Genomic DNA, 14579 nt, shown 5'->3' with positions numbered 1-14579 from the left:
CCAAGTTTTTTTAAAGTGCCGCACTGCTGCATCCGCACCCGTATCCGCACCTGCACCTATGTGACATAGATGCCTAGGTATAGGTTAGCATTGGTTTAAATAATGATTTATTATTAATATTATATCTACATAATTGCTACAAGTGTTCATAAGTAACTATTATCTATTTGTGACATCTAATTGTGCCTTTTGCATATGCTATCTCATTATGTAAGATATAGGAGATTCCTATTATGGAACACATAAACCCAAGACGGGAGGGTCCTTTGCATGTTTGCCTGTGATGGGTATAGGTACAATGTAGGGTATGGGTACCGGTATGCATGCACTTGTATCTAAGAGGTTTTGAGCATGGCTTACTTGAGAAGCTAGTATGGTTTTAACCACTTATTACAATTTATATAAGGATTGGTGCAAGCCTCTGCAAATTTGTTACAAGATTATAGAATTAATAACCTAATATACTTTTTGTGAAGACAATTAGAAATTAGAGAAGCTAATCCCTATTTAATTTTTGCCATGTAAAAAACAGAATAAATCCTATTTTGACCTAGTATTGTTGGCTTACCATTACCCATATCAAGCGTAAGAATAAAGTCTTTCTTTGCATTACCTAAAAGGCTAAACCAAATGCATCTTTGTACAGTTTCAATAAATATATAATTCCTGGGTACTTAGAAGTGACTTGATTCATAACGCCAAGCTAGAAAATGAAGTTAAGAGTTCTTACATAAATATTTTCATGAATAACTAGTGTTTAGGAAAATTTCTGTTGGGAAATTGTATTTCATATTTTTTTGAGTCTCAAGGTTTTTTTTTAAATCTATAACCATATACTCTGATATCAAAAAGCCACTTATCACCATTTATTTAATGATTAAATACATCGATATTTTATATATTTTAAAATCAATACATTAGATCTCCATTTATTCAGTGATCATCTTTTGATACATTAGTATTGTATCTTTTCCAGTCGGTTTGTTAGATTGCGAAGCCATAACAGAAAATAATAAATTTGGTATTGGTTGTTTTTTCTGGTCCACATGAAAGGAGTTGTATTTCTATTTTATGTGTTTCAACTGCATTTCTGATATTATAATGACATGATTCTTAAGCATTTGATGCTCCTACATATGGTTTCTGAAATGAGTCTCCAATACCTGGTATTCATCTGCCATACATATGGTATATTGATATTCTTAGCACAGGGATCTCATGTTTGAATAACACTGATTCTGGCATCCACCTTGTCTAGTGAAAGAGAGAGGATTTGACCTTCTGTTGAGTCTACTGTCAACTTTGATTGCATTTTGACAGTTTCTTTTGTTATTATGGATGTTCAGAAATTTGAATGTCCTGCTAGTCAAGACCTTTTCAAGTCTATTAGGTCCTATTCTGTATGAAATTAATCTCTCTCTCTGTACGCATTTCTTCAAATGTCAGGTGTCTTCCCTCTGGCTATATATACTTGTATGGTCTTACTGTATTGCTCTTTTTTTTTCTATGTATTTGTGGTAGCATGATGCCCTTTCTTTTATAGGAAAGGGGGGAGCATATACCTCCAGAAGATTCACTAGATGTGGCACGAAAGGTGAAAGAAACATACTGCTACACTTGTTCAGATATTGTCAAGGTATTTGCTTGTTTTTTTTAAGCATTCATGTTCGAGATCTTTTTTTTAAGCTGAGAAACAATGTTTTGGTCTCCTATGTAGAAAGGCTGTAATTTGTTTATGCTATTGGCATGTCTCCTTATATTTGCATGAGAAAAATGCATAACCCTCCTTTTTATCTTACCTCCTGTGCCAGTTTCTAACCTATTTCTAGCACTGGTAGAATTCACAAGTGCTAGCAAATAATACAGAAAATCTTAGATTCTAAATGTAGCTTGCAAGTGCAAATGGTCAGCCTGCAGTGGAAGATTGATCTTTTGGCATGTAGTGAAGTGGTTGTTAATTTGCTAAAGAGAACTGCATCCTAGATGTGTGTGTTTTTTTCACCATCCATAGACTATATGCATGTAGATTCTGCTGTTTACACTAAATAATTAGAAGAACCTTTTTCTTTTTGGATAATTTTAATTAATTACTTGAAGCAAAATCACCTAGTACATTTCATAACTTGCTTAGCCATATCTATTTTACATTTTGACTTCTAACCAAATCTGGTGCTCTATATCAATCACTTTGGGTTCACTTGAGATAGCTGGAAAGGGTATGGTTGCATTATCATAACCGATAGGCCTCATGTTAGAAACACACCAGGGTTATCCCTAGCTTGTTGATGGAAAAAGAAAAAGAAAACGGGGAATAATTACTTCCTAGTAATGTTCTACAATGCCTTCATTAATGATTGACTAATTATTGAGTGATCCATCTTCACTTTGCTAAAAAGCTCTACCGTATTCTCATTAGTGGAATGCTCTAGTGTGGAAATATTTCCTTGAATGATCTCTTATTGTTCTTTAGCCAACAGTCATTGTATTTCAGCCTATGATGTACAACAGTCTTCATCAGTTTTCTGTCATATACATAGGTGGCACTTTGCACATTGCACATTGCATCTATGTCTTCAAAAGCATAGGCTTCTTATGGAATCATACACCTTTCAATATAATCTATTAATGCATACCTCCATTAGTCCATGTACTTGTTACTTCCTACCCAAGCATTTCAGTTCTCAACATATTTATCAAACTAATGATATGTTCATTTTTGTTGCTTTTACATGATAATTCACATTATCTGTGTATTTGAGGACCCAAAGATAGCATCCAATTGGTTTCTTTTAGTGAAGAGCCAGAAACACAGCATCCAATCTCTATGTACATCATGAGTTTTGCTAGCATGCTTATTCATATTGTCTGCAACCTTAGGTCAACTTATGAATTACATTTGATTGTCTATTTTTCTCAACAATGCTCATTGACAATGTTTAATCTTTTCTTCACAACTTCAGGAGTTCGGCAAATATGATCGTGAGCCCTCTAAGTATATTAAACGGTGGACTGGAGTTAAACCAAAAACAGGCGCACCATATTCATGTGATATTGGCTATGAGCGCTTTCTGGGTCCTGAGGTATGACAATCTCTATTGTCCTGTTCTTGATGTGTTAGTGAACCATGTTATATCTTTCTCATAGGTACAAGTGTGGGTTGTAATGAAATACAAACAAAAGCAAACAAGAGCCTCTTATGGGCTTATAAGAACACAACCAATCCACAAAAGAACAACTTGTGAATCAATCCACGCACCCACAAAAGGGCCAAAAAAGTAAAATATAATAGCTTTTGTATTAAACAATGCTTGAGAAAGCATGAGAAACATAAAGGGGTGAACCCCCATTTATAACAAGAGGAAGAGATAGGGATCAGCCCCACTAACTCTTGGGACCATCGGGAGCAGCTCCAACAACTAGTTGGATATGTCCCAATCAATTGCATCATAAACCAAAAAATAAAAAAACAAAAGAAATAAAATGTACAGTCAACCCTTAATGGGTTGACTTCTATTATAAGGTAAAATGATCAGAATACCCTTGATGGGTATTTCGGTTTATATATATATATTATAAGCACAGTCTTAACACCCCCTTCAAACTCACGGTGTAACAACCGAGAGTTTGCCAAGTGTTAAAATGTAAAACTGTACATATATATATATAATAATATTATATTATTATTATATATATATAAATACATTTTTCATTTCTTTCTTTTCTGTAATTTTTTTTCCTTTATTTTTATTTTTTGTCTTTATGTCATCTAGTTCAGTTTGAACTAGAATGACTGTTGCTAGTCAAGTCCTGTCCCGACTTGACTAGCAATAGAGCAGTTGGACTGTGTCCAACAGCTCTATTGAGTCCTCTTTCAGCGGTGTATATAAAGGGGTGCAGCCCCTCTTGTATTTCATTCCAATGCTTCTTAAGCAATTGGTTTTTCATATCAATAAAGAATACATTTTTATTTTTATTTTGTTTCCAGTTATACCCTTTTTAAGGGTTATGCTTTAGTGTCATTCTTGACACTTGCCCTTGTGAATCTAAGCTCGTATTTCGAAGATCCCTATTTCATTTCATGGTATCAGAGCCGCGGAAGTACTAAATCTTGAGGAAAAGCTGCTTCAGTTTCCGTGCCCGTTTGCAAAAGTGTTCGCCACTTGAAGAGAAGTGTTTTATCACTTCATTGGGGAAGATTTCACATCTTGTTGTATTGTTTTTTTCTTATTTCTTTTTCATTTTCCTTCTTGTTTCTCATTTATCCCTATTCTTTCTCTCCTTGTAATCGATGAATGACAATGATAAAGTCACCATCATGCCTATGAAACTAAGCGATACGAACTATGTAACATGGGCTTCAATCATAAAGCACCATATATGGGGAAAAGGCCTATGGGGGATTGTGGATGGTTTCGATTCAGAACCTAAGCTATCTCTTACTAAAAAGGAGGGAGATAAAGAGGTCCCTCTATCGGAAGAAGAGAAAATCAAGGCTATTGCCTCATACGAGAAGAAATGGAAAGAATGGAGAATATCTCATGCGAAGATAATGTCATGGCTTATCAATAGCGTTGACATTAAAAAATGCTCAAGTTTTTCCAAATTTGATCATGCTGATAAGGCATGGGAATACCTTAAGAATATGTATTCCCTTAAAGATATTGCACACTTGTGCAACCTCTAAGAAAAAGTTCGAATGATGACACAAGGAGACAAAACTATTCGTGAATATTACAATGGGTTGTCCGAACTTTAGGAAGAACTTTCTCTTTTAAAACCAAAGTGGCATTGTGCCGAAGACATCGAGCTTCGTCAGAAACAATTCGATGCTGAACATTTTTACCAGTTTATCACTGGATTAAGGCCGGAATTTGAAACCACTAAATCGACCCTACTTCACTGGGGAAAAATTCCGTCTATTGTTGAAACTATTGAAGAGTTAACAATGGAAGAAAATCGTCTCCGGAAAGGTTCTTTAAAAATTGAAGATAATTCCGTTTTAGCCATGTCTAGACCAGGGAATCATGTTCGATCATATAGGCCTTCTCACTTTAACCGACAAAATGGTGACTATGATAAGAAGAAAGTTATTTGTCATCACTGTCATGAACCGGAACACTACATGCCACAATGTCCCAAACTTAAGGAGTTGAGAGAAAAAAGAGTTGCAATTGCTGGATCGGAGCCTAAAGATCAGGATGCACCAGTTTCCCTGGCCCAACTAATGGAGATTCTTCAGCCTCTCATCAAATGTGCCTCTTTATCATCTGAAGCTTCAACCGGCGCAACAACCTCATCTTTTTCTGATCTAGGTAAAATTTCTTGGCTCCTTGACTTTGGTGCATCTTTTCATATGACCCCAAACAATCAAAGTCTATCCAAATGTGTTAAAAATAAAACAAGTGTGTCAAAGGTTTTTACTGTTGATGAAACTTCTCTTGAAATAGAAGGAATAGGAAATTTTGAAAAAATTTATAAAACAAAGAAATTTTCTATTTCAGAAATTAGACATGTTCCCAAATTAAATTTAAATCTTTTATCTGTATCTCAAATTTCTGATTATGGGTGTAATATTTCTTTTTCTTCTCATGGTTGTTGGGTACAGGATCGCCAGTCAGGCAAGCTGATTGGGGAAGGCCATAGAGAAGGAGGACTCTATTACATGGATTTTTTGGAAATGCCGAAGAAAGCTTTTTGTTATAATATTCAAAAAATAGAGTTGGAACTGTGGCATAAGAGACTTGGTCACCCACATATAGCCAAAATCCAACATTTTTCAAATCTAGGAAAATTTTGTAACTTTGAATCATTTGATTGTAAAGATTGTATTCTCGGCAAAATGAAAAGATTACCATTTCAGAAGAGAACCTTTTTCTCTTCAAGACCACTTGAATTAATACACTCGGATGTTTGGGGTCCTGCACCAGTAATTTCTAAAGGAAGATTTGTTTACTATGTTATTTTTGTCGATGATTTCTCCCGACATACGTGGATGTACTTTCTCAAACATAAGTCTGAAGTATTTTCATACTTTCAAACTTTTCATAATATGGTTAAAAACAAGTTTCAAAATGATATTACTATTTTTCGCACAAATTCAGGGGGAGAGTTTTTATCCCCAGATTTTCAAAATTATCTTAAATTGATGGCATCACACATCAAAGATCTTGTCCTTATACACCTCAACAAAATGGACTGACAGAACGAAAACATCGCCATATTATAGAAACCACTAGGACTTTATTAATAGCAAATCAAGTCCCGAAAGACTTTTGGGCAGAAGCTGCCTTAATTGCCACCTATCTCATTAATAGGATGTCATCTTCTTCGTTACAAAATATCACTCTCATTGAAAAACTTATGAACATTTCTCCAGACTACTCTAGACTAAGAATATTTGGGTGCAAATGTTTCATATTTACTGACAAAAATGATAAACTTTTCCCTCGTGCGATTCCCTGTGCCTTTTTAGGATATGCTGAAAACCAGAAAGGTTATAGATGTTTTGACTTCAAAAATAATAAACTATATGTGTCTAGAAATGTTTCCTTTCTTGAAAAGGAGAGCTTCTTTGATTTTAGAAAATTAAAAGACGTCACTGAGTACTCCTTTTTGCTAGATCTAACATCAACATCTGATGAATATGACCTTTGACTGTAACTTTGATGATGATTAAAGAATTATTGATCTTAATGATGAAAATGAAGTTCATAGAGATACTAGCATTCAATATTCCAGGCGACAAGAGTCTAATCCTCCATGTGCACTTGAAAAATATTCTAACATTCCAACTAGACAATCATCCCGAGTCTCGAGGCCTCCAGGAAAGTTTGTATCATACGAGTCTTTCTCACCCACATATAGGGCAGTTATTGCATTAATTCACTCATATTAAGAACCATCCACATATTTTCAAGCAAAAAATGATATCAAATGGATAGAAGTCATGAAAGCTGAATTAGATGCACTTGAAATGGCTTCTACATAGAATATTCAAGATCTTCCTCCAAGGAAGAAAACTATAGGATGTCGATGGGTTTATAAAATTAAAACCAAGAGTGATGGTACTCTTGAAAGATATAAAGCCCGTTTAGTAGCAAAAGGTTATGCTCAAGAATATGAGATTGATTATGAAGAAACCTTTGCTCCGGTGGCTCGTATGACAACTGTCCGAACCTTAATTGCCTTAGCTTGTATAAAAAATTGCCTATTTTTCAAATGGATGTCAAAAATATTTTTTTAAATGGAAAGCTAGTTGAAGAAGTATACATGGAACCCCCTCCTGGTCTAAGTATTCCTAAGAGTAAAGTCATTTGCTTAGAAAAAACTCTTTATGGACTTAAACAAGCACCAAAAGCTTGGTATGATAGGCTTAGTCGTGTTATGATTGATATTGGTTTTCAATTCTGTTTAACTAACACTGTTTTGTTTATTAAGAATTCTGATGCAGGGATCATTGTGCTTCTTCTCTATGTGGATGATATGATCATCACCAGAAGCGATAAACAAGGAGTTGAAACAATCAAAACACTTCTTAAATCTCATTTTGAAATGACTGATTTGGGCTTGTTGAGATATTTTTTAGGCATTGAAGTTGCTTATTCTCCTAGAGGATATTTATTATCTCAGACTAAATTTGCTTTTGATATTGTTTTCAGGTCTGGTAATACTGATTATAAGAAAGTTGACACTCCAGAAGTTGTTAATGTTAAAATGAAGATTGATGATGGAGAACTTCTTGCAGACCCTACTCCTTAGAGACAGCTTGTCGGGGCACTTTTCTATCTATCCATTACCAGACTAGATATAGCACATGCTGTTCACACAGCAAGTCAATTTCAACATACTCCTACTTCTGTTCATATGGGAGCAGTCATGCGTATTATCAGATACATCAAGTCCCTTCTTTCACGAGGACTTTTCTTATCTTCCTCCTCTTCTCTTGATTTAATTGCATATACTGATGCTGATTGGGGAAGTGATCCCAATAACAGACACTCAACCACTAGCTTTTGTGTCTTTTTAGGAGAATCATTGATTTCGTGGAGGTGTAAAAAGCAGCAGAAGATCTCTCTCTCATCCACCGAAGCTGAATACAGAGCCATGACAACCACGACCATGGAAGTAGTTTGGCTCCGATCACTGCTTGCTGACATGGGAGCTGAAGCAACAAAGGCTTCACAAATGTGTTGTGACAACAAAAGTGCGGTCTACATTGTCAGTAACAGAACATTCCACGAACGCACCAAACACATCGAAATGGATTGTTACTACGTCAGAGAGGAATATCTACACGGGATAATTGATCTGCCATATGCCACTTCAGAATGTCAATTAGCAGACTTCTTTACAACGCCTCTCGTTGCTCCCTGATTTCACTCTCTTAGACAAACTTTCGCTCATTGTACCGTAAGTTTGAGGGGGAGTGTTAAAATGTAAAACTGTACATATATATATATATATATATAATAATAATAATAATAATATTATATATATATATATCAATACATTTTTCATTTCTTTCTTTTTTGTATTTTTTTTCCTTTATTTTTATTTTTTGTCTTTATGTCATCTAGTTCAGTTTGAACTAGAATGACTGTTGCTAGTCAAGTCCTGTCCAGACTTGACTAGCAATAGAGCTGTTGGATTGACACAGTCCAACAACTCTTCTATTGAGTCCTCTTTCAGATGTGTATATAAAGGGGTGCAACCCCTCTTGTATTTCATTCCAATGCTTCTTAAGCAATTGGTTTTTCATATCAATAAAGAATACATTTGTATTTTTATTTTGTTTTCAGTTATACCCTTTTTAAGGGTTATGCTTTAGTGTCATTCTTGACACTTGCCCTTGTGAATCTAAGCTCGTGTTTCGAAGATCCCCATTTCATTTCACCAAGTACGAGGTGAAATCTGGGTGACAGGAGCGCTTTAGTGAAAAAGTCTACTAGTTGATACTCTGATGGTACATATGACAACGTGATGGTCTTCTTTAGAAAATTTTCACGAACGTAGTGGCAATTTATTTCAATGTGTTTAGTCCTTTCATAGAATGTATGATTGCTTGCAATGTATACTGCGCTCTTGTTGTCACAACATAATCTTGAGGGTTTTCTTACGTAAACTCCCAAGTCCTCTAACAATTGTTTCAACCATACTAATTCAAAAGTAGTTGTCACTATGGCAGGGTACTCTGCTTCAGTGGAAGAGAGGGACACCTTCTGTTGCTTCTTTATTTTCATGAAATTAGAGAATCACCTAAAAAACCACAAGAACCAGTGATTGAATGTCTATCATTAACATCCTCTTCCCAATCAAAATTAGAATATGCAATAACTTCTAACAGTAAAGAGGATGAAAGAAATAACCCATAATTAATAGAATTTCTAATATATCTAATAATTCTTACTACAACACTTGTATGTACTCTAGTGGGAGCATGCTGAAATTGACTAATAGAATGAATAGCATGCAGGACGAGTAATAGAGAGATAAGATAAAACTCTAATCATTTGTTTATATGGAGTTGGATCATTTAGAGGTTCTCCATCATCTTTCTTCATCTTTGCATTGATGACCTTTGGAATATCAATTCGTTTTTATCTAAGAGTCATGACTGTTCGATGATCTTTGTTGCATACTTAGTCTATGATAATAAGTAACCACGTGGTGAATAAGCCACTTCTATTACAAGAAAGTACCGTAAAAAGCCAAGATCTGTTATATCAAAGTTGGCTTTGAGCACATCTTTGATATGACTAACTCTCTGCTTATTACCTCCTGTGATAATCATACCATAAACGTAAAGAAGTAATATCACCATTCTTGCATTAAAAGACTTATAAAAAAATGCAGTGTGAGTATAAGAAGATTTAAAACCAAGTTGTGTCATCACTTTACTGAATCGATCATACCAAGCCTTGGAGGCTTGCTTCAGGCCATACAACGCTTTTCGTAACCGAAGAATTTTTTTCATATGCTAAACTTAATCTTGATGAGGGATCCATGTAAACTTCCTCATTGAGATTTTTATTCAAAAAGACATTTTTCACATAGATGTGAAAAATGGGTCATTTTTTATTTGATGCTATAGAAATAAGAGTTCTACCAATGGTCATTCGAGCAACTTGAGCAAACATCTCATCATAGTCTATTCCATATTCTTGACTATATCCTTTGGTTATTAGTCTGGCTTTATATCTTTCTAATGTCTAATTACTTTTAGTTTTAATTTTATAGACCCATTTACATCCTATAGTTTTCTTTCCTTTAAGTAATGTTTGAATTTTCCAAGTTTTTACCTTTTCTAAAGCTTTCAATTCATCATTCATTGCCTTAATCCATTCTTGATGATTTTTAGCATCATGATAAGATGATGATTCTACATATGAGTGTATAGCCATTAGACATGCTTTATATTTTGGTATGAAGGAATCATATGATACAAATCTACTACGAGCTTTTGAAATTCTCATGGATCTTCTAACACTAGAGGAATCTATATCCTGATTTTGAGAATATCTTTCTAAAGCACATGAAGGATGGTCTTCGGTACGTTGAGTATAGATTTGAATTTCACTATGAGACTGATCTATATTATCACGATCCTCATTCCCATGTACATCATGAGTATCCTTATTGTCACTGTTAAGCTTATCATGAATGTCATCACAAGTCACATATTCATTGGCAGGGTCAAAAAGAAATGAAAAGTCACAATGCTCTTGGATTTTATCTTTACCAAATTCATTTTTGTTTTCAAGAAAAGTGACATTTCTTGAGACATATAGCTTGTTCCTTTTAATTTCATAACATCTATACCTTTTTTGATTTTTGGCATAACCAAGTAAAACACAAGGAATAGCTTTTGGGGAAAGTTTGTCATTTTTGTCAGTAAGGACAAAATATTTACAACTAAAGACTCTCAATCTCTTGTAATCGGGATATGTTTTAAATAATTTTTCAATAGGAGAAATATTTTCAATAGTTTTTTCAAGGCATCCTATTTATCAAATAAATCGTCGTAAGAGCGGCTTCGACCCAAAACATTTTTGGAACATTTCATATAAAAAGTGTTCTAGTAGTTTCAATAATATGTTTATGCTTTCTTTCGGCTAGCCCATTTTGTTGAGTATAGGGACATAATTTTTGATGAATAATCCCATGTAAGTCAAGATAGTTTTTGAAATCCTTTGATACAAATTCTCCTCTGGAATCAGTTCTAAAGATTTTAATATTGGTTTTAAATTGAGTCTTTGTATAACAATGAAATTTTTGAAAACAATCAAATACTTCAGATTTGTATTTAATATAATATATCCAAGAGTGTCTACTATAATCATCCATAAAAACAACATAATAATATACTTCTCCTTTGGATATAACCGGAGCCGGTCCCCATACATCCGAATGTACCAACTCAAATGGTTTCTTTGATATAAAATGACTAGGACCAAAAGGTAAATATTTCATTTTACCAAGGATGCAATCTTCACAAACAAAATCTCTTTCTTTATAACTTGTAAGAAATAAAAACATATGTAATTTTGATACACTGAGATGTCTTAGTCTCTTGTGCCAATTTTTTATATCTTTCTTTTCCACAAAATTACAAAAAATATGTTTTGATAATTCAAGATTGTCCATAACATAGAGATCTCTTTTTCTTCGGCCTTGGCCAATCGGCTTCTCGGACTGGACATCCTGTATCAAATAATCATTAGTTGAAAACAAGATTTTACATTCATGATCCGCAATTGAAAAACAGATAAGAGATTTAAATTTAATTTTGGTACTGCTATAATATTTGGTACAAAAAAAGTTTGATGTTTTTGTAAAAACTCAAAACCTTTGATTTTAAAAGAAGTTTCATCAGTAGTTGAAACATAAGAATCATTCGAGTTAGTGTGACATTCGGATAGTTTGAACTCATCTGAGGTCATATGAAAAGAAACACTGAAATCAATAATCCAAGAAGTCTTACCGGGATCAATGCATAGAGAGAGAGAGAGAGTACTGATAGAAATCATGGGTTTCTTCATTCATCCACAAGCAACAGCACAGAATGGGGAGAGAGAACGTGGCTGCTGCAAAAATCCCTAATCAGGGTCTGCAGTCTGTAGCTTATCATTAAATATATGCAAATGTAGGTATTAGGGTACGAAAATACCCATTGCACAATAGGTTAAATTACAAAAGACCATTAATGAGCATGTGACTTAAATAAAACCGAGTTGGGTCTGGATCCGAGATCCAAACCCAGTTGTGGATAACTTTTTTTCATCCTCCCTCAAGTTGTACATGGTTTTGAATCATGAACTTGTCTTTTAACATCCAGAATTTGTCCTTGATAAGCCCTTTTGCAAACAAGTCAGCAACTTGATCAGCAGTCCGAACGAATTCAGGTTCAATTTCCTTCTCTTCGACCTTCTGTCTTACAAAATGTTGATCAATTTCAATATGCTTGGCATGACTGTGGTAGATAGGATTAAATGACATGTTGATGGCACTTTGATTGTTACATAAGAGAGTACATTTAGATATCAATTCTCCTACTTCTGTCAGCAGGTGTCTAATCCATGTTACTTCGGCAGTAGCAGCTGCCATTGATCTATATTCAACTTTTGTGTTCGACCTGACAATAGCCCTTTGTTTCCTACCGCTCCAAGAGATAAGATTTAGGCCAACGAAAACACAATATCTTGAGACTGACCTGCGCTCATCTGGATCTCCTGCCCAGTCTGCATCTGTGTAAACAAGAAGTTCATGCATGTGACGTCCATTCATACTCTTTCTGTACAGAAGACCATCCCCAACAGTTCCCTCCAAATATCGAAGAATACGTTTAACAGCTTCCATATGCCCAGTATGCGGTTCATGCATGAACTGAAATACCTGATTGACTGAATAGACAATATCAGGGCGAGTAAAGGTAAGATATTGGAGCATCCCTACTATCATGCGATATCCTGTAGGGTCCTCATACAAATCTCCATCTTGAGAACTAAGTTTCTGATGTACACTGGGTGTGCTTAGAGGCTTGCAATCTTTCATACCTGCCTTGCTGAGAACATCAATAGTATACTTATGTTGAGTAAGTATCATGCCTTCAATAGTTCTATCAACTTCTATTCCAAGAAAACATCGCAGTTTACCAAGATCCTTCATCTTGAATTTGTGGTTCAAGAGTTCTTTGACCTACTCAATATGTTCATTAGAGTTACCTGTAATGATGATGTCATCTACATATATTAATAACAAGGTAACTGTATCTTTACATTTGAATATGAAAAGAGAATGATCAAGAAGAGACCGACTAAAGCCATATTTCTCTATTTCAAGAGAAAAACTGTCAAACCAAGATCGAGAAGCCTGCTTCAAACCATATATAGCTCTCTTTAACCTACACACATATTTTTTGGAGTTCCCTTCTGCGTACCCAATGGGCTGCTCCATGTACACTTCCTCCTTCAGAGCTCCATGTAGAAAAGCATTTTTCACATCCAATTGACTGATAATCTACTGATTCTCAATGGCCAATGATAGTATGATTCGAATAGTGCCCATTTTCACAATCGGACTGAAGGTCTCATCATAGTCTTGTCCTTGTTCCTGAGTGAAGCCCTTGGCAACCAGTCTAGCCTTATATCGCTTAATAGTGCCATCCGACTTATACTTTATTTTATACACCCACTTGGACCCAACCACATTTCGATTGTGTGGTCTGGGAACAATCTCCCAAGTGCCACATTCATGAAGAGCCTCAATTTCTTTGTTCATCGCTTCAATCCATCTTTTAGAATTTGCTGCTTGATAAAATGTTGGCTGATCTTCCTTTCCTAAAGAGGTTAAGAAGAGTCGAAAATCCATGGTGAAATTCTCATAACTAACCCACCTATCAATATGATTTCTAGGTCGAGTAGATCTTCTAGGAACAGAGGATGAAACAAAAACAAAAGAAGAATTCATCTCCTTATCAGAGTTGGGAAGAGTTTCCTTCTAACGTCGAGAGTAAACAATGCCTTTATACCTTTTGGGAGCCAAGAGTGGTTCTGAAATGACACTTTCTTGAATCCTTTGTGCAGCATCAGGCATATTTCTCTCATCTCTTTGATTGCATTATGAAGGACAAACATCATTAACACTAGAAAAGAGATCAGAGTTCAACCAGAGGTGATAAACTTCAATTTCAGGAAAAGTGTTAGCATTGTGGTCAAAATTAAATTCATCAAATACAACATTTCTCAATATTTTGATACGCTTACTCACGGGATCATAGCATTTGTACCCTTTATAATCATCAACATACCCCACAAATCTGCACTTTAAGGCCTTATCCTGAAACTTGTGCCGCATTGAACTGTCAACATGAATATAACATAGACACCCGAATACCCGCAGATCATGATAATTTGGATGAACACCATGTAAAGAAAAATAAGGTGACTTGTTTTCCAAGATATTTATGGGCAATCGGTTTATGATATGAACCGCTGAATGAAAAGCCTCTGCCCAGAAGGTAAGCGATGCTTCCGTTCAGCAATCCCATTCTGTTGAGGTGTATGAGGGCAAGACACCCGCCT

At 35.1% G+C, this 14579-nt stretch overlaps 1 protein-coding gene across 1 annotated transcript in view; it reads left to right on the top strand.

Annotated features, from left to right (window-relative positions):
* The window catches only part of LOC149840795 (actin-related protein 3), a 57282-nt gene that overhangs the window by 37959 nt on the left and 4744 nt on the right, over nt 1–14579 (top strand). The window contains exons 5-6 of the mRNA XM_090003339.1: nt 1544–1636; nt 2961–3080. Of these exons, the coding sequence (XP_089859465.1) occupies nt 1544–1636; nt 2961–3080 (213 nt within the window). The remainder of the gene's footprint in view (nt 1–1543; nt 1637–2960; nt 3081–14579) is intronic.

This window comes from Nuphar pumila, chromosome 4 (assembly GCF_984573655.1).
Source record: "Nuphar pumila chromosome 4, dmNupPumi1.hap1.1, whole genome shotgun sequence".
Classification (NCBI taxonomy): Eukaryota; Viridiplantae; Streptophyta; class Magnoliopsida; order Nymphaeales; family Nymphaeaceae; genus Nuphar; species Nuphar pumila.
This window is presented reverse-complemented; position numbering and strand designations above follow the sequence as displayed.